General features: G+C 34.2%; 2 protein-coding genes, 2 long non-coding RNA genes and 1 pseudogene across 4 annotated transcripts; 2 read left to right on the top strand and 3 right to left on the bottom strand.

Moving 5' to 3' along the window:
• Positions 1–4,750: 4,750 nt before the first annotated feature.
• Positions 4,751–5,661, bottom strand: LOC110230375. Its single transcript, XR_002333472.1, has 2 exons — positions 5,163–5,661; positions 4,751–5,068 (listed from the first exon to the last, which is right to left on the bottom strand). It is a non-coding gene; the product is annotated as an uncharacterized LOC110230375 (long non-coding RNA).
• A 6,636-nt stretch (positions 5,662–12,297) lies between these two features.
• On the bottom strand, positions 12,298–12,930 carry LOC9321417 (E3 ubiquitin ligase BIG BROTHER). Its single transcript, XM_002883170.2, has one exon. It carries the CDS (start codon positions 12,928–12,930, stop codon positions 12,298–12,300), a length of 633 nt encoding a protein of 210 aa, XP_002883216.1.
• A 560-nt stretch (positions 12,931–13,490) lies between these two features.
• On the top strand, positions 13,491–15,546 carry LOC110229895 (annotated as a pseudogene).
• Positions 15,117–16,539, top strand: LOC9319283 (putative B3 domain-containing protein REM15). The gene is made up of 3 exons (XM_021032472.1): positions 15,117–15,582; positions 15,659–16,042; positions 16,132–16,539. The coding sequence occupies exons 1-3, from the start codon at positions 15,427–15,429 to the stop codon at positions 16,384–16,386; spliced, it is 795 nt and encodes a 264-aa protein (XP_020888131.1). The 5' UTR covers positions 15,117–15,426; the 3' UTR covers positions 16,387–16,539.
• Positions 16,041–20,765, bottom strand: LOC9321415. The gene is made up of 9 exons (XR_002333364.1): positions 20,638–20,765; positions 19,196–20,500; positions 19,027–19,088; positions 18,488–18,583; positions 18,037–18,109; positions 17,870–17,918; positions 17,519–17,787; positions 16,958–17,013; positions 16,041–16,144 (listed from the first exon to the last, which is right to left on the bottom strand). It is a non-coding gene; the product is annotated as an uncharacterized LOC9321415 (long non-coding RNA).
• Between the last annotated feature and the right edge of the window lie 166 nt (positions 20,766–20,931).

Raw genomic sequence — 20,931 nt, 5'->3', positions numbered from 1 at the left:
AAAAAATTAAAAAACTTATCCGACAATTTTGAATGTCTTTGGGTTTTTGCCACCAACTGAATTTTGAAAAGATGAATTTTCAGCACCTCACGTGGTTTTGAAATGACGATTATGCCCTTGTTTTATATCTGATGTTTTTTTTTTTTTTGAGTTTCAAATTTATATGATCACAGGTTTTAATGCTGATATTTTCGTCTTTTAATGTTCTTAATTCGAATTACACATACGTATCAATATTTGAAATTTTCAGAAATATTCTCTCACAAATTTTGGTCTCTTTCAAACTCTATTATAGTTTTTTTTACGTATCCGCTAAACGAATGTCAAATAGAGATTAGTTGATAGATCTTGTGTTTTGAGTAAACTATCTCCTTTACTATTTATATTACTAGTATTCTTTCCCGTACTGCGTACGGAAAAATTAATTTATGAAGTTAAGGTAAAAAAATATGAATTATAGCAAAAGTGATAACCGGAATTCATGCTAATATTCAATGTAGTGTCATATTTTCGTAGACAACAAATCAAATTTGTTTGATATATATACATACACACACTTGAGTTATATTACAATATTACAATGACTAGGATATGACCCGCGGTACACCGCGGGTTAATTATTTGATTTTTTTATTTTTATAAATTGATGAATTTATTGTGTATAATATTTTTTTTTTGTATACCGCGGGTCACATGCGTTGTATTTAAAATAAAAAATTTTAAGTTGTATTTGTTTTGTTTAGTGTTTAAGATTGTATAATTGTATTTTGATTTGTTATTTATAGGATTTCACCTGTGGTATATTGTCTCGTATTAATATTGACCCAAACCCGTCCAACCATATAATCTAAAATGAAATTAAACATCATTTTGTTATTTTTTTAATAACACTTTTATTTAAATGTCATATAATTCGAGTTAATTTGAAAGTTGCTTTCAAATAGTTTCCATGTATATTTTTAAATTAGTGTGTGTTTTTGGACCAACCCGTAAAAACAATTTATAATTGTATCTTAAAATACTAATTAGGATTTCACCCGTGATATACTGTCCCATTTTAGATAATTGTAAAAATTAAAGAAAGATCTGAATGACTCAATTTCGGGTCTGAATAAAATAACGACATGATTAAATGCTCAATTTGTTCTTAAAAATGTTAATATAGATTACACACATATTTTTATTCATCGATTGAGTAATATATGTCCGTTTTAAAAAATTTGAATTGTAACATATGCAGAAAAAAAAAACTAAAATTTACTAACTATTTATATATTTTATAATAATTTAAAATAATATAAATATAAGATCAAATAAAAGTGAAATAAGAATCATATATTTATGTTTAAATTAGGTAGAGAGGTTTTAGGAAATTAGTGCAAATTTGTTATATTAGCATTAAATCATCATATTTGATTTCTTTATCTATAAAAATCGTGGAGAATATACCATAAATAAAGCGTTTAAATATAGTAATTAGTTGAGAAAGTATATATATTTTAGATTTTATTAATTATTTTCATTTTTTAATTTTGCCAAAATTTAAGGAAAGATCCGATTGAAGATTTCTGGGTCAAAATTAAACAAATTTGACCCGATTTGGGTACCCCAAAAACTGCTGCAAAAATGTATAGTAGATTACTAATCTTTTTCTCAAATTCATTTTACTTGGGTGGAAGATTTATGTAGCTATAGATATCACTATATTTATTAGTTACCTCTTGTTATGTTTCTTTTATAACAATTTTGACTATAGTGATCAATGTGCTTAAATATGCAGAAGTTAACTAATAAATTATAAGAAATTACTCATTCTGATATTATAGACATTCAAAACCGATAAGCTTAAACCAAGCAACAATATTGGATTTTCAGCTCAACCATTGTATACTTACTGCTAGACAAATACAAAACTGTATGGTCTAAAACTCTAATGATATACGCTTTTTGTGGTTCTTGCAGCAAAACATTACTATAAGATGGAAAATCCAATTGCTCTCCAGTTCTGAAGAATTTTTCTAGTTTGGACTGCAAATATTTCACACAATTATATATGACTTCGTTAGAACACACCGAGCGTAATTGGACTATGAAAATTTCAATTATTATGTGCCAATAGTGAAATATGCTTTTATTTTGTTAAAATATTTATTACAAAAAAACAATTCCAGTTTTTCTACGTAGATATATAATAATCCAATAAACATATACTCCCTCCGTATTTTAATAAGTGTCGTTTTAGAATTTTTACTTTTTTGAATTGGATGTCGTTTTCAAATTTCTATGCAAATTTTTTTACTTTTTAATGTTTTATGATGTCATAAAACATTAAAAAGTAAAAAATTTTGCATAGAAATTTGAAAACGACATCTAATTTTTAAAAAAAGAAAATCCTAAAACGACACTTATTAAAATACGGAGAGAGTAGTTGCTATGTAGGTAGCAATGATACAAAACAGACATAAACCAAAAGAGGACAACCATGCAAAATAAAAATAAGAATAAGAATACACATTAGAAGTAGGAAGAAAATTAATCTGATAAGATAATAAAATACAATACTCACGTGAACTTCTTCCATGTATCATCTATAAAACCAAAAAAAAAAAAATATGCCATGGCTCATGTATGATCCATTGCTTGTTTTTTGTTCCTTCGTTCTTGATTTCTGTTATACAAAATAATAAAATAAAGATTTTTAGAGAGTAACCTGAGAGATAAAAGAAAAAGTTCGATATATTCCATTTCTATTTTGATAAAAATAATAATAAGAATACACATTAGAAGTAGGAAGAAAATTAATCTAATAAAATAATAAAATACAATACTTACGTGAAATTCAATGTATACACATCTAGCTTGAATCTTTTGTCTCTCATGCTTTCAGATTTTTTGAAAGAGAAGTAAACCCTACGTTCTTCCAAGATAAATCTTGCATGTGAGCAAGGCTTGATAAACAGAGGCCATAGTAAAAAAAGTTGAGAATAGTGTGAAATCCCGAAAATTTGAGCAATAGAAACAAAGGAATGTTAAATGGATAAGCTATTTAACTCGGAGAAGAGACGTTGCATGCCAACATCGGGTTTGTGGATTTTAGGAGAAAAACTGCTATTTTTTCTTTTGTGTGGAGCAATCGACAGACAACATCACACATATATAGATGATAGAATAGAGATAGTTATTAAGAAATTGTTAGTGAATGGTGATCGTGGAGGTGTGAGAAAGATAGTGGATTTTGTTTCGTAAACCTTTTATTTTTCGCAAAAGGGTTGAAAAAATCTGGGAAGTTAACACATATCTAGGAGGTTGTTAAGAACGTGGGTAGTGTTTTTCTTTTTTACGTTTTTCGAAAATTTTATTTTAATTTTTTAATTAAAAAGTAAAATCTATGTGGCAAAGTCTTATTGGCCAAGTGACTTGTGATTTATAAGATAAAAGATGTACTACATCTTTTAATTTTATTTATGTAATTTCTAACATGAATTAGGTAACTTCAAATTTCGTTAGTTTTGATATATAGATTGCACATTGTTTTTTTGACAGATGATGATATCAATGATTATCAGTTTTCATAACACATAGAATTGATTGTATATTTAATGATTTTCTCTTTGATAAAATTTAAATAATTTAAATCCAACTGTAACATTAACAAGTTGCTATCTACGGCCATCGAAATATCAAGAAGCTAATTAATGTGAAAGTACATAAATAAGAGATTAGAATCGGTCCATATGTTTTCGTCAGCTCTTTGAAAAACAATAAAAATTGGTCTGCATAATAGAAGTATACTACTAAATTTCATTTTCTATAATTAAGTCAACCATATACATTAATTAACAAAACGGGAATATTTTAGATTCGTTAATAGAAAGGTACAAAACATCCTTTCAAAAAGTCACACACATTAGAGTGCTATTTGATGGAAAATATTATTAAAGACATAAAACAATTTTAAAAGCTTTTAAAACAAATTTGATTACCTTCATGTTTATGTTCATGTATGACTGTTACCTACTGTTACAAATTTGATAACACGATGATTTCTTCTTATTCGTTTTGTCGTCGTTGGTTATGCAATTATTTCTGACAACATGTTTCATAAACTGGTGAACGATTAAAATTTTCCACGGATAAAAATATTAGTGTTTTAATCGTTCGCCAGTTTATGAAACACAATTTAATTGTTGATTGATTGCCTAGTTAGTGAATGCAGAACGAACGCAAAATATTTGATAGTTCACATATGACATATCAAAATATAGCTGTGACGTTTTTTTTTCTCTTCAGCTGTGACGTTTATCAATTTATGGTTGAATGATTTGAATTATTGACTCGTATAATAGATTACTTTTTAGCGATGAATAAATGACTTATATATTTTCAAGATGATAGTTTAACGTTTACAAAAAATAAGGTTATGCATATGTTTCAAGTATATATTAACCCTTTAAAGTATGTTCCAAGTTCCAACATTAATACTAATGTAAGATTCTTTAAAAGTAATTAAGTAACGAAGTACCACAAGTTTTATACATACTTAAATCATAATGAACCTATAAGCAAATAATTACACATATTTCACTGAATTCCACGAATATTGTTACTTTTTCGTATATGAAAACATGTTGCGACCATGTGATTAAGTATGACTTTCGAAATCAATTGTTTTTTATGTCGACCACATTATAATGTCACTTCAAAAGCAGTGGTGTGGCAAATCGTGATTGCGAAGTTCCTACTATGTGTATAAATCCTAAAACCATTTTCAGTTTCTCACACTCATCCCCCAAAATATTAAAGTAAACAAAAAAGTTGAATTCATATGATGAAAAGGTACCAAAAGGACTTGAGAATTTATCGCCAGGGATTGTTTATCTGATATATCTCCTTTTAGATATTATCAGCTTTGTTTGCCACTTTCTACGTTTCGTCGTGTCCCATCTTTATCGATGTTTAGATTTCATGTCCGAATCAAAATGCAGAACAAAAGAGAAATCTCTCACTGTCCCATTGCGTTGTGGCCACTGTTGCATTGAATCGTGGAAATTAACGCCAATGCGTCTTCCTTACATATAAGATTAAGATTAGACAAATAACTTGGAATTAGACAATAATTATTGTAGGTATCAATGATCTGTGTTGGAAATAAAGCTTACAACCAGAATTGACAAAGAACGAAAGTCGCAGAGCCGTAGAGAATCTACTGCACTTGAGCGAAAAACCGCCTAATCCCGGTGTGCAAGATAACCAAGACGGCTCACTCCAGGGTTCACTCTGCTCTCAATTGTGTTGTGCACTCAACCCAAAAGAGATGAAGCTCTCAAACTCAAACTCAGAAATATAGAAGAAGAAGAAGAAGAAAATAGAAGAGAGAGATGTAATCTCCATGATGAAATTGAAGACTAGACTCTCCTTTAAATAGGCACAAGATCGAGCTTCTCATCAAAGATTTTAGCCATAACATCCGAGATCCAATGACCTATCTCTCCTCACCGTTGCAAACCAAACAGAGAGAACTGCGGCGTGGTCACGTTCTTTGACTTATTCTTTTAAGAAGAAGAGTTTCGTCAAAATACAATTTCTCAAAACGTCAAAATAAACTTGGGCAATGAAGCCCATTTATTTATTCACAAAAGCCCAATTTAAGAAACATACCCAACAATCTGTCCCAAACCTTAAATTATCGGCCCCCTTTTTTAGGTGGAACGTGGGACAAACAATGTTGATTGTCCCATAAATTTTAAAATTATAACACTGAAACAGTACACAATGAAAAGCTTAGGACATGCAAAGTAGTTAAAAAATGGCCATTCACATATGTTATATGTATGGAACACCATGCGATCATACTCTCTAGTTAGTTACTTCAACAACAACAACAAAAAAACAATACCGACTTGGATTCACCTTCTCGCAAATACTCTCTATACATTCATAATTGAAGTCTATCAATCAAAATCACACAATCCCATCAACAAGATTTGGAGGGAAGCGAAAGAAAAAGAATTATCATAAAGTTTCTATTAATTATGCCCACTCTCAACAATTCCAAAGCTATAAGGGAGAAAAAAAAATACATAGCCAGTCATCAATCTTCTTCTTTTTAAAGTGCTATAACAAACCAAAAGTTAAACCGGGTTCCCAATAACGTTGGTTGACCCGTCTGGTTTTTCTCAAAAGAATAACTCTTCACAGAATTAAGCTATTATTATTATGGATCATTACATCAACTACGGTCATTATTTGGCGAGAGAGTTATCTGTTGACCTAGAGAAGCTTCCTTGGGCACCAAGGAACATCCCACGTCCTTGAACTGTCTCTACCTACGTACGTGCCTCTTGACAATCTCACTTTGTAAGATTTTTTTTTTGAAAAAATCTCACTTTGTAAGATCTGATTAAAATTAAATTAATGTCTTTGAACTATCTCTATGTGCCTCTTGTTTATGGAAACAGATCTTCATCAACTTATCAAAGATAAAATACACATGTTTAAACCTGATAACATATTCCACATGTACATTTTTGTGAGTTATAAAAGTTTCATATGTGATACTAATAGAGTAATAGTAAAATATAAGATGCATTCAATTATACAATTTTACCTATAACACAATTACATATTTCAATCACTTTCACCAAAGAAAATATATACGTTGCATTTGATTAAGTTTGTGTGCCTTTTAAAATCACATTCCGTTGCTTGTCCGCATGGTAATTCTCATTTAAGAAGAAAGAGGCGATTAGGAGATCACAGATTGCAAACTTGCGACTAACGTATATAGACTAGTAAATAATAGATAAGTTAGAAAACTAAAAGCTGTAAAGTCATATTCATGAAAAGGTCAAAGAAACATACCAAAAGCTGTAAAGTCATATTCATGAAAAGGTCAAAGAAACATACCACAAGGGACTGTTTATTTGATATCTCTCTAGGCCTGGGCATTCGGGTACCCGTTCGGATTCGGTTCTTTTTTTCGGGTATCGGATCTATTCGGGTAGAGGGTCGAGACCTATTCGGGTATTCTAAAAATTCGGTTCGGGTTTGGTTCGGGTATTTTAATAAAAAAGCAAAATACCCGAAAATAACCAAAAAATACCCGAAATATTTTCGGGTTCGAGTCGGGTTCGGGTTTTTTACTCGTATATACCCAAATCTAACCGAAATACCCGATTTCTCAAAAATTCATTGGTTACTCTTTGCCCAAATATAACAAAAAATATCTAAAAATACTAAAATTACCCAAAAGAAAACTACATCATTAGTTACTTTTTAACCAAATATATCCAAATGTATCCGAATTACTCAAAAATACCTAGTATATTCGGATTTATGATTGTAATTTTAGGTATTTCGGATATTATAAGTATAAATATAACTAATGTTTTTAGGTTGGCCTAGGAGTTCGGTTTTGGGTTTGGACGTTTATTCGGATTTCGGGTTATTCGGATAGAACTGTTTAGAATCCGAATGGTATTCGGTTCGGATTCGGTTTGGGTTTAATTGAGTTCAGATCGATTATGTAAAATTATTTTTAACTCGAGAATAAACCAAAATTTTTATTGATGGGATCCAGTTCGGTTCGGGTTAATAATTCGAATTAACCCGAAATAAACCGAATTAACCCTAAATAACCCTAAAAACTCAAAAATAATTTTGAAATTACCTAAATTGCAAATGTAAATCCGAGACATGTTGAAGTTCAATCTTACAAAGTCCAAACATTAAACACTTAAAGTCATAACACATAATGAAAGATAATAATGTCTAAAAACCAAATTCAAACATTAAATACTTAAAGTCTTAAACTTGAAACTTGAAGTTAAGGTTACTAAAAACCTGCACCACATAACATCTGGTCCAAATATCAATCTCCCACCAAGGACAAATTTATGAAAAAGAAGAAAGGCAATAGCAAATTACATTAACTAAAAAAACAGATCAGCTCTAAACAGACTTAACATTACTCTCACACAACCGAACAAACCTAAATTACTCTTTGTTAAAGATGATCATAATCTTTCTTATACCTAAAAGAAGTTCAGTACTCATGCAAACTCATTCATGTTTAGTTCAGTTATAAATATTTATTATACAAACAGTTAAAATCATTTTAAACTAAGTGTATTGAACAATGAATTTAGATTTTAGAGTGATTTGAGTTTTAATGAGTTTTGAAATGATTTTGGTGAATTAGGAAATTTGTTATTAAAATTTCATAAAATCTTACCTAAAACCATGTGATTTAGATCTTTTTATTTTTAACTAAAAAATCCCCTAAATCTCACTTAAATCATTCAAATCCACTAAATGTTTTACGTAACAGTGGATTTGATTATTCATTTTCAAATCACTAATCCAATAACATTTAGTTTTAACATACATATTATAATTTATGTTTGAATAACATAGGATTTGTCATTTAAATAAAAATCACTCCAAATCTATCTTTTAATACACCTCAATTTATTGCCAAAAGGCAAAAGACAATCACATTTTAATAGATATATGCATGACTCAGATTTCAGAATTTGCCTATATAAGAAGCTTCAAATTTCTAGAACTACTTCAAAAACATCCACACTTCACAAGATATTAGTGATTAAAAAAAAAATTCAAAGAAACAACTAATGGATATTCGAAGATCTCCATATTCTTTCATTGCGGTTTCTATCGTTTTAATGTTCTTGATCACTCGTTTGTCAGTTACATAAATAAGATTAAATGTTTATACTTACGATATAATATACATTATCCACTGTTAATTTTCAAAATTTTTACAAGCATCACGAACGAATGTTCGTTGATTCTTTCTCTTCCCACAAAAAAAAACTCATTGTGACTTATTTAAAAAAATTATAATATGCATTTAGAGATATTAATTGCAGCATATATATTTATAATAATGTATGCTTGGTTTTTGGTTTACAATTACAGGAGCAAAATCAGAGATAAAGGATATTTGTCGAGACAGAGGCTGAGATGCCCTTATAAGGGAAAAGAAAATCTCAAAACTCTTTCAATGGTAAAAAGACAAAATTACCCTTAATGAAGTTTGTTTTCGGGTGTTAAGGGTTAAATATAATTAAATCGGTAAGTGTTCAACGGAAAACACAGTAGCTCAATGGTAGCGAGCTCCGCGCGCACGTCCATGGTTCGAATTCCACTAAGCGGGGTGTAACTAGTATTACTAGGGTATATCTAGGTATTACCACCTAATACTAGGTAAACATGGTATAATTGGTAATACTAGGAGATAGTAATACTAGGGTAATACCGGGTAATACTAGAGAATACTAGGGGATACCAGTATAATTGGTATGTACAAATAAGGCGTTCAAAATTCATTTAACAAATATCAAAGGGGTAGTTTCGTCATTTCATTAAAACGAGGGGTACTAAAGATTAGTAGAGGGTTTTGAGATTTCCAGAATAAATTTAGGGGCAATAGAAAATGTTAAGTAACCTTTTATGAAATACTCTTTGTTCTTACTTGAGTTTCATTGCACAAAACAAAGAAAACAGAGATTAGGGATCATGACATGCAATTATAAGTGAAATCACAACAGAGAGAAACAACGAACGAGAGAAGCTTACAGAGGCGTCAGAGATTAGAGATCTGTCGAGCTGTCTCGGAATTGATTTAACTTCGTGCCTAAATTGGCAATATTAGACAAAGTTTGCGATTTATTTGGATATCCCACAAGAGTTTGAGATTTTATTTCACCATTTTGAAAACTGAGACTTTTTTTCGACGATAATTAAAGTTCGGGATTCAAATGACATTTTTTCCAAAATTAAATTGATATAGAAAACTTTTTTTTCATTGCCATGAAAAAACTGATTCATGACAGACTGACAGTGTAACTCTTACACCTTCGTAAACTATGTTTAGTTTCATCATTAAGCCACTAATTAGTCTAATTGTCTTAATGTTTTAGGAAAGCCCAATAAGGCCCAATATCCGAAAGAGAGTAACCGTGTTTTCATTACTCTAATAAGCCTAGTAACTGTGTTTTAATTTAATTTTTGGAGTTTTCGTTATTCTCCTGGAATTTTTGAAGATGGTTTCGTTTCGACAAAAGAGGAAACAAACATAGAGGGCGATTGATGAAAAAAGAAAGAACAAGAAAAGAAAGAGAACTACTTTTTCGATTGTTAATAACTTCTCGGTGATTCTAGGGTTCTAAACTCTTAATCCAGATTTTGGGTACGCACGCAATTATGCAGGTAAGAGTGGGATTCATATATCTGGATTGGGAAAGAAGGATTCAAAGTAGCACTTGGTGCAAGCAAGGGGTTGTGGCTTATCTCCATGAGAATGCTTCCGATCATACACAGAGACGTTAAATCCAGCAACATACTACTTGATGAAAGTCTGTCGGCAAAGGTTGCAGATTTCGGCCTATCCACACTTGTGGGAGAAGCTCATGAGTCAACTCAAATGAAAGGAACCATGGTAAGTAGAGATATCAATCATGCTTATTTCTCTCTTTATCACATACATCTTAACTCACAATATCTCTGCAATTAGGGCTATATAAAATCCCGAATACTACATGAAGAATCTATTTGTCCAAGAAGACCGATGTGTATGCATGCGTTTGGAGTGTTGATGCTGGAGTTATTAACCAGTAAAAGCCCGATTGTGAAAACTGAGGAGAGGAGAGGCCATCGATGGGTGAGGTTGAGAAAGAGATTGAGAACATAATGAAGCTTGCGGGGATAAATCCTAATGTTGATTCAGCATCTGAGTTCAAGAACATACGACTATACGAGGAAGCAAACAGAGGATCGGATCATCTTTATGGCAGTGGTTGATTTGGTATGTTGTTATGCGGTCGCGAATTATAAAGAAAGAGGAATGGCGCGAAACTTGGTAATATAGACACTACTTTTCAAACATAAGAGGAGCAAGATCCATGTAATGAATATATATTAAGAATCGTTGAGAAGTTTGTGTGGTTTTAAAAGATTGGATTCACATAAGACACAATTTTGTACTAATACTGACATTTATGCAGGGGGAAATGTTAACAAGTATCAAAAAATTAACTGTTTCACAACTCTAACTCTTCTACTCTCTTCTTTTAACTTCGACCACAACTATCAAATGGCACTATCTCCTCATAGCTTGGTACATATTGTGCATTGAGACATCCGCTAACTATGTGGTTCTGTCCACACCTTCTGACAACACTTTGTCCAAATACGATGTTTCCGCTGTTATCTCCTGATAACGCACCTAACATGGAAACGTATATGAACCAAATAACAAATTGACTTATACATATGAAATACCCTTCTAACCGTTTACTTGTGGAATCTGCAAAAAACACTTATGAAATGGTACAAATTCGAAGAAAGGTATTGGATTGACTATTACATTTGACTTCACATTCCTGGATTGGACTCAGATGTTCGATCAAGGCATCTGGGAGGAGATACTTAAATTTACACCAGATGGTCAATACTCCACAAGTAATCTTGTTGCGTAGCAGTTTACTTAAGGTCAATACTCCACAAGTAATCATCCACATAAGGTCAATACTCCACAAGTTTATAGCAGTTTACTTGGTCCTTTGAAGAAGAGGGTGGATGAGCTTTCGAGATACAGCCGGAAGTCGATTTGGCTATTGGCATACATTGCTATAGTAACGACGTGGCCACTTCTAGGACCTGCATTGTTGTTATCAATCAAGAAAAGATTTAGGGAGATCATCGAAAAATAGAAATCATATTCCACTACTAGTGCAAAGTAACTATATAGAAGATGACTTATGCCGTTAATACTTTTTCTTGTAACCTACTTGAGAATAAGCCTGCAATAAGCTATTCGCCGTCAATATTATACAAAAGTCTCTCAGGACTTTACCATCTCAACATCAAGATGCAAAGAACAAAGTAGTGTGCATAGATTAGTTTTCTTGTATGAGATTGTAGGCTTATAAAAGCTAAGTAATCAAATGTTTCCTCTTCCACGTTGAGCATTGGAGTTGTAATAGTGTAATTATAGCGTAAGAAGTGTCAAAGACTGATTGTCCTTGGTTCATTTTTTTATATTTGACAGTTTAATTAGTGAAAGAGTATAAAACCCATGGCCATGGTCCTTGACAAAAGGTTTGTTTGGTGAATTAACACTAGCGAAAAAGGTCAATGACTGTATACACCCAACAATGGAAAGGCAAGTTAATGGAAAAATTTGTCATTTTAATACAAACTGACTTGTAAGATAAATAAAAACACTTTAGCCCAAAAAAAAAAAACACTAGGGAGTTGTATCAATCAGCGGTTTCATGTTTCATATGGCAACTCGAACCGGCACAATGGACAAACATGGTTGATACTAAACCAGTCGGCGACACAAAAAGCATCAAACAAGTGGCCACATGGTAAGATAACTAGTCTTTTTCCGGTAGTAAACTCCTCTAAACAAATAGAGCAAGTGGCATCATCACATTTAGAGCTATTCTTGTTCTTGACGTAGATTTTCTGGTCTAGGGACATGAGAGCGAGCTTGCTTACGGGTCTATTATTGGTCTGATTCCATGAGACTGGTGGAATCGCAGCAACAACCTCCTCTTCTTGCTCAATTTGAGGAGTAATGGGATCAATTGTCATCCTTACAGACAAAGCACAATCTGGAGTATACCGACCCGAGAGAAACACAATTTCATCGACACATAAATAGAGGTCACACAAGACCTGTGTATCAATCCCAGCATCCTTCAAGAAGTCTTTCAGAAGTTGGTTGCCACCAGAACGATAAGCTGCATCGTAATCGTCGGCGGAACGATATATAATTGGGTACGTTGTTAGTACATGATCAACGACGCCAACAATACTCGCATAGATTTTGATTGTGCCAGCATCTTCGGGTTTAGGATTGTAGTCGATTTCGTGGGTGAAGGATGTTTCGCCGTCCATGATGATACGATTGAATAGATCTGCTTTTAGGGTTCCTTTCTTTTTAGTGTGTATTTATTTATAAGGGATTCAACTTTGGTCGGAATTCCCTTTTTTTTTTTCTTTTCCTTTTTTTCCTTTTCCTTTTTTTCCTTTTCTAATTATTTAAGGGTCATATAAAATCTCGACTTTCCTTTTCCTTTTGTGATGTAACCAAGCTATGACAACACAAAGAATCTTGTTTAGTCTAAAAATGCCCAAGGATCGATGTTTTTCTTAATTATTCCGTTGAAAACAACAAAATAAGGGTTTAGAGTTCTAGCCGCAGTAAAGGGTTTAGAGTTCTAGCCGTCGAAACTTACTCAGTTATTTGGGGACAAATATGAAATGTCAACAGAGTATCTATTATGCACAAGAACAAAATAAGTTTCGAACATTTTTGGTCAACTTAACCAGAGAATTTCAAAAGCAGTCTTTAAATTGTGATCAAGAGTGTCATCTTAACTTCATAATAAGTTTGTCAAAAATTTGGCCAACAAACAAATTTAAAAGAAACAAAAAAAAATAATCATCACTTATAAAATGGTTCTTGGTGCCTCTCACTTCACCATCGTCTTGTCGCAGCTTCTCAATTCGAAGGATTTGATGCTGAAGACGACGATGTATCCGACGATTCCTCTGACATCCACCACTCCCTCCCTCAGCCAATTTTCACTCAGTCTCACTCATCAATCCCCGATCTGGAACCGGAACTTTCATCCGTCGAAAATTACTCCGATCTCATCTCTGAATCAGACCACGCGCCTCAATCTGATTCCAGAAATCCCACGCCGTTCGAAGGACTACCAGTGGAGATAGAGGCGCTAGAGTCTCCGTTAATTACAGAAAACGCCACTCCTGCTGATTTACAGAAGCTAGATCCAGAGACTTCCTCAGAAGCTCAAAACATTACAGTTCCAATGAACAAGTGGTACGCGGTGGAGATCGCTCATAATCGCACTCGCACTCAACTACTTCGTTGGTAAACGTGAGAACGAGAGTCTCGCTTTAGCTTGGGCGGCGAAATTCGCTTCCAAGGATACAATATTCCAGAAGAATTTCAGTTTGCTTGGAGTTAGTGAAGGAGAAGATTCGCCATTGTGGCTTAAAGGAGCTTTGAATGTGTACACATTCTACGCAAGTGGTCCTAGGTATTGGCTGCTATAGAGCTTAAGAGCAGACATGATTTGATGTCAAGGATGTTTAGTTTGGTGGTACCTTGTAAAGATGAGATCACCTTTGAGGTTTATGTGAATGAAGAAACAATGGATCATGTTGTGCTTGCGATGGCGAAGTAGAAGGTAGCAAAAAAGATGCTAAAGGAGCTAAGGGATTTGCAGAGATTCGCTGAGATAGTGTCTCCTCCCGCCGGGAGGAAGTGGGTGTCCGAGGAGTTAGCTGTGATCTCTGAATCTAAGGAAGTAGCTGCGGATATGATCACAGACACTGTGCTTGATCAGGTGAGAAAAAGTTTTCTTTTTTCTCTCAGATTCTCAATTTGTTTGATCATTGATGATACATACAGTAGAACCGTATTCGCTTTTGATATAGTGAGAGCTAGAATCAATTCTTATCAGAGTGAGAACTGGAAGTTAGAATTTGGCAGTTCCGTATCAGCTCATTTCTGAAATCAATCTGATTTGCAGACATTTGGAGTGTACTCTTGAACGTGCTTATTGTTTTCCAGAGTGTAAAATGTGGTGGAAGGAAGCACTAGTATATCATTAAGCACCATTACCTTAATAATCCAGTAATGGAGTTAGTTAAGATATGGTAATTGATCCTCCATGACTACCTGGCCTGGACTCCATATGTTCTGTCTCTGTTTGTTAGATGTATGTGGTACAATTGGGAAAGCAATCACTTCCAATGGGAATCTTAATTTGCTAATTATATTTTGGTTGATGTTGCATATTACTTATCTCTGTAATAAACTGGTTAGTTTCATTTCACCAAGCCATTAATTTTCTTTTTATAGGTCTTATTGATTCTTCACCGTGAAATGTTGTGTTTACTACGTACACTCTTTCCTCCTTGATATTGCAGTGTAAAGGCTGAGAGATTTAGGGTCTTTGGCAATGGCGAATCAGCATTTCTTCAAGCCTCTTCTTCCTTGCTTTCACAGCCACTTGGTAATCTCTCTTCCTTGCTTCCGACATAACCTGGAAAGTGAAAATAGATGGCTAGAGACTCACAAACGGTTGGAAAGAGTTTACTCTCGTATCGATGACATTGTTGTTTTCAGACAAGAGAGAGAGAGAGACATGACTTTCCACGTGACAATGTTTGGATCTAACTCTCTCTCTCTCTCTCTCTCTCTCTCTCTCCGACATAACCTGGAAAGTGAAAATAGATGGCTAGAGACTCACAAACGGTTGGAAAGAGTTTACTCTCGTATCGATGACATTGTTGTTTTCAGACAAGAGAGAGAGACATGACTTTCCACGTGACAATGTTTGGATCTAACTTATATTTAAGATGTGCTCATATAGTGGATTTAGTCTCTTCTTTTCAGGAAATAATCAAAGGACAAAGAAAGTGAGAAAGAATCCAAGAGAAGAAGCAGAGTCTTCACTAGATCTCTCTTATTTCGTGGCTAATGTCACATCTTCGAATATACGTTATGACTCACTGGTATTCTACTCAAGAAACTCTTATACTAGGGTCTACAATTAAATCAAATTGATGTTGTATTGTAATGAATTTTCAGAATCTTCCAATGAGATTTGTGAGGGCAAATGGTGTAGACACAAGATGTGGAGAGATGATTCTGATTAACGAAAATGGCAAATCATGGACTGTAGATTTGAAACGAAAGAAATCATGTGGAACTACTTACATTAGACGAGGATGGAGAAGTTTTTGTCATGCTAATGGACTTAGAGCTGGAAGTTCCTTCACTTTCAAACTCATCCAAAGAGGAGCAACTTTGTGTTTACGTTTATCCCCTAGAGAGCTAAAAGAAGAAGATTGCTTATCAGAACCTGAAACTAACCAAGACGAGAGAAGCTCACAGGAATGCACAAAAAGAAAATTTAAGAACTGTTTTGTAACAGTAACTCTTACACCTTACAACATAGAACAATCTAAACTGGTTAGTTTCATTTCACCAAGCCATTAATTTTCTTTTTACAGGTCTTATTGATTCTTCATTCTTGTCTCCCTCGTTTGAATGTTTCTCAGGTGCTTCCAATACCTTTCACAAAGGTAAATGACATCGTAAAGGCAAAGAAGATGAGTCTGTTGGATAAACATGGCGTGAAGTGGTCTATCAAACTGTGGTTTGAGGTGGAACGTAAGAGAATGAGATTGGTGGGAGGTTGGAAAGAGTTCTGCTACGCTAACGGTGTGAAGATAGGAGAGTCGATCATCCTGGAGCTGATTTGGGAAACAGAGGAAAGCTCTGTTCTTAAGTTTTGTTCCAAGGTACATTTCTAGAATGCTAAGTGTACCTCAAGGCATTAAATTACTTAAACCTATGTTTTAACTAGTGACAAGGTCCATTTCTAGAATGCTATTTTTGTGTGAAGAAGTCATTGTAGGTTGACATTATGGTGGCTAATTATAACTTTGTGGATGCATCCTTTATCATTTTGTTGTCAAACCAACTAAGTGAATTGGAAGAAGAGAACAAGTCTTTTACAACAAAAGGAAGTTGTAGTAACTATAACTTAGTTACTTTTTGTTTACTTGTGAAATTAGATTGTAATCTAGATATAATGATGCCTAGTAACAGTAGCTATGTAGATGTAGTAAGTGGGAGTTGGTAATGCAGTAGGTGAATAGGTGCAGTAAGTAGTGTTTTTTGGAGATAAAAGAAGCGTGGGTCTCAGAGAAAATGTTAAGTAACCTTTTATGAAATACTTTTTGTTCTTACTTGAGTTTTATTGCACAAAACAAAGAAAACAGAGATTAGGGATCATGACAAGCAATTATAAGTGAAATCACAACAGAGAGAAACAACGAACGAGAGCACAACAGAGAGAAACAACGAACGAGAGAAGCTTACAATGGCCCTGTTCGGCGTGTTGACGCTGTGGTTGCCAGAACTATGTTTTGTTTGCCCTGCAAAATTTGAGACATTGGAATATCAGTTTCATGATACATGAAGACCCATCGCAGCGTGCTACTGAAAGATACAACCAAGAAACTCATCAAATTTTGCCAACAATGCCTAAAGCTGTTTCACTTCCTAATTTAGCCACAAATGAAACTCTCAATATAACAGAGAAACTACCAACTCCGTTTAACAGAAATATTACCAACTCAAGAACAAAACCAACAACAAAACCAGATAAGAAAGACTTTCTAGAGCATCTCCTACTCTCCCATATGAAAACCAATTCCCCAAATAATCAGATCTTCTCAAATCCCCTAGTTAGACTACTGTTCCCTCGATCTAACTTCTGAATGTTAGTGAGAAGACGTGGCATTGCTTAACAGCTAAAGTACTCTTTCTGAAGACTTATCAGTGGCGGTACAAGGCTACAACATAGGAGAGCCGGTGTAAAACTGGGTCAACCAGAATTTTGATACAAATTAATCTAGTCCATCAGCTCTGGGGTCTTACCTACATTCATCCCAAGGAATAGCTTCCCTATTACAAACTGGATCGTCCAAAGCACTGGTACAAAGGAGTGGAACAGAGACATTTCCCACATATTGCGCACTGCTTGAACGTCTATAGTATGTATCAGTTGTCTGCATCATTAAAGATTGGATTTTCTACTGAAAGAGGGGATATATAAACAAAGGGTAAAGAGAATATGAAACAAACTGCACATCGAATTTGGCAACAAGTCTGGTGGCGTAGTTGTCAAACTCTCGAACTGAACGTGACTAAAACAAGACACAAGATGAATGGTGAATCTTTTAAGTCAATTTACTTGATTTGGCAAATAGATAGAAAATCAGAACCCACCTTCTTAATGCCTTCCCAATCGGCTATACGAGAAATGATGGAATGGTGCCTACAAGTACAACCATGTGTAAGGGAACAAGAAAGATGTAACTAAAGCAAGCAAAAGTAGGTAAGGATACAAAGTTAACAATACAAGACAAGAATTTAGACATATAATTGCGCGTAACCTTGTAGACCGATAGTAAGCATTCTGTCATACAATTTTTGCACGAGTTTGCGGTTGATAAATCGATCACATATCTGCAAAGAATATAATTTTAAACAGTAAGGCATGACGGTTTTCTTTTCTAGATTCTCTGGACCGATAATTATACTAGAAAAGACAATTTTTACACGGGTTTGCTTCATTCTCTTTTCCTTATACAACATTTTTTGACTAATATTGGAGTTTTTGATGTTGAGGCAGAAAGTCCTGTGAGATCTTTATATAGCATTGATGATAAATGGCAGAAACTCCTAAGTTTAAAGAAAATCCATTGCATATTCTGACAATCGCAGTTTTGAGTTACGAGTAACATAGGCATTAAAAAACATGACATAGCTAAAGCAAGCATTTCTAAATAAGCAGCAAAATTATTAGAGCAAAGAAGTCACCAAGTCAGCTACATCAGAAATCACCTTGGAATTGGAAGCTGTAAGTGACGAGGATGCTGGAAACTCCTTCCGAGAAATAAGATTATAAACTAAACATTATCCCACTGTAAAAATTTCAAACTGCACTGATCTCATTCTCAAAGTCAGTTTAGAAAGCAAATATACATATTGCAAAACAATAAGTCATAATACACAGATCCTAAGATCAATGAATCTTTCTTTTTTTTTTTACTTTTTAGAAACAAAACAAACACCAATAGAAAACTCAATTACATGAACCACAACTCCTAGAAGTCTATATCACCTAAGCCACGATAACTCAAAAACATCCAAGTCACATTTTGTCCACCTCTATTGCCAAAGTAAAATCTTCATATCGCTTATGAATATCCATTTACAGGTTGACGCTCGATTTGATAATCTAGTAGTTTTTTGAAAGGTCAAGGAAGACTAAATGCAAGGTAAGATTCAGATTTAGCTATAACATCCAACAAAAAAAGACCCAGAAACTATATAGAGAAAACAATGGAGATGAATGTCAAAGAGAAAAAGATTTAACTTACACGAAGATATGCAGAGAGAGATGATTCCGTAGAACTTTTAGACTGGAGGGGAGACATTTGTGCTGGAGCAGTAAAGAGCTCAGTTTAGTTGACGAGAAACAAAACGAGTATCCATGCTGCTTCTATTAGCCTATTAGGAACCAATTGTAATGAAATAACTAGCTTTTACCTGGTCACAAAGATGGCAGTTGGATTGCGCGGAGATGGAGGATTCTGCGTCAGCAGTGAAGCATGTGGACCAGCTTTTGAAACATCATCAGGGTCACTTCACTTGCAGAATATATTTCAACCTCTTGCTGCTTGATCAAGTCCATGTTACTCTGAAGGACTTCAATCTCTCCAAAAGGCAACCTCAACTTTAGAGCCTGAGGGCCAATAGATATTGCCTCGTCCTTCTTAAATTTAAGGAAAGGCATGCAAAGCTTCTGAATTTGTTTAAAGTTTTCTGATTGTCCCTCCTTCTGCAATATCTCCCTTCGTTCTGCAAGTATCTCTGCATCAGGGGCAAAACGACAGGTTTGTTGGACAAATTTGCTTTGGCAGAATCTTGAGGCAGTGAGCTCTCCATCCATCGAGCTGCTCATTCAAATATATGAGGCCTTTTAACATCCCCTCTGGCACTGCTGTAACTTGAGCAGCTTTCTTAGCAGCCTTCTTGGAACCTAAGAGCTGTTTTTGTAGAAGCTTTCTCATTAAGACTATAGAATCTTGCAAATATTTGTTAGCACTCTTGAGAACCAAATCTGGCTCATCTGATGTAGGCCAGCCTGCTGTTACCACACAACCTTCCTTCTTAAAAAGTTTCCTCCATACATATTCTGCAAACTGGGGACGGATTGGTTCAATGAGGTGTGTTTGCACATCCATGAAGTGCAGTATCAAATCATGGTTCATACCGCCACTGCCACAAGAGAGTCCATACTCATCTCGTGCAGCTTGTAAGTCGTAAAACCCATTCTTAAGTGCCTCCCTAAACAAACAATCTTTGTACGGTTTTTCAGTCAATCTGATAGCAATGTTCATGTCATTTTCAAACACTTTATCAGCATATCACAACTCTCCTCCTGAGTTTCAGGAGCTTGCTTGATGGTATCATCTTGAGCAGAGAACACAGGAGGGTTACCAAACTGTTGAATCTCAAGAGAAAGCTTATCCGCAGAAGCCTTAATTGGCATACCAGTACAGTGGAAACCAAAAGGAAGAAGCACATTGGCATCTCTTAGTCTATGGTAAGCAGAAGCAAAATCAACCTTAGAGAGTGAGAAGGCATGGCCAGTGTGTAGATAACCATTCATACAAGGGAAAGAAAAAGTGGAGAAGAACTTTTCTTCTGGCTTAGGAAGATTCTCACGAGATTCAGAGTTTGAATACTTCCTCATCTTCCCACCATTTTCGAACTGCTACCTCAATTTCAAGAAGACGATCTCTCCTTGCGTAGCTTTTAGTTTCAGATGACGCCATTAAGTGACAGTGCCTGCCCCAAACATAAATCAAACCGCAGTTCTTGCATAAAGATGATCGAAACAAGAGCAATTTGAGTCGTCGAGTGAATTACAAAAACAAAATTGGAATCTCTCTTAGTGGAAAAGCAAAAGGAGAAGATTTGAATACCTCGGAGATAAAATTCCAGGAATCACGAATCGAGTCCACCACGAAAGCAATCGGAGAGACTGAGTCAGTGGGGATCCTCTTCTCAGTAGCAGTCCAAAGATTCAGAGTTTACCCCATTTTTTTTTTTTCCTTTCAATTTTAGAGATGTTAAGCCAATAATTTTACGAGTTAGTTAATTAATCAAATAAAATATTTCTACCAAAAAAAAAAAAAAAAATTAATCAAATAATTTAAGTGTCATTTACATTTCTTTTTACATCCCTAATCTTTTACTCACCGGTGACGCGAATTTAG

Source organism: Arabidopsis lyrata (assembly GCF_000004255.2).
Source record: "Arabidopsis lyrata subsp. lyrata unplaced genomic scaffold ARALYscaffold_3, whole genome shotgun sequence".
Taxonomy (NCBI): Eukaryota; Viridiplantae; Streptophyta; class Magnoliopsida; order Brassicales; family Brassicaceae; genus Arabidopsis; species Arabidopsis lyrata.
The sequence above is the reverse complement of the archived record's forward strand: the minus strand, read 5'-3'. Positions and strand labels throughout refer to the sequence as shown.

Bases quoted from the DNA above. Each gene is read 5' to 3' on its own strand.
- LOC9321417 (XM_002883170.2), bottom strand. From the start codon at position 12,930: ATGGACGGCGAAACATCCTTCACCCACGAAATCGACTACAATCCTAAA.
- LOC9319283 (XM_021032472.1), top strand. From the start codon at position 15,427: ATGTGCTCATATAGTGGATTTAGTCTCTTCTTTTCAGGAAATAATCAA. The intron at 15,583-15,658 runs GTATTCTACTCA...ATGAATTTTCAG, and splicing joins ATATACGTTATGACTCACTG to AATCTTCCAATGAGATTTGT. The intron at 16,043-16,131 runs GTTAGTTTCATT...AATGTTTCTCAG, and splicing joins ACATAGAACAATCTAAACTG to GTGCTTCCAATACCTTTCAC.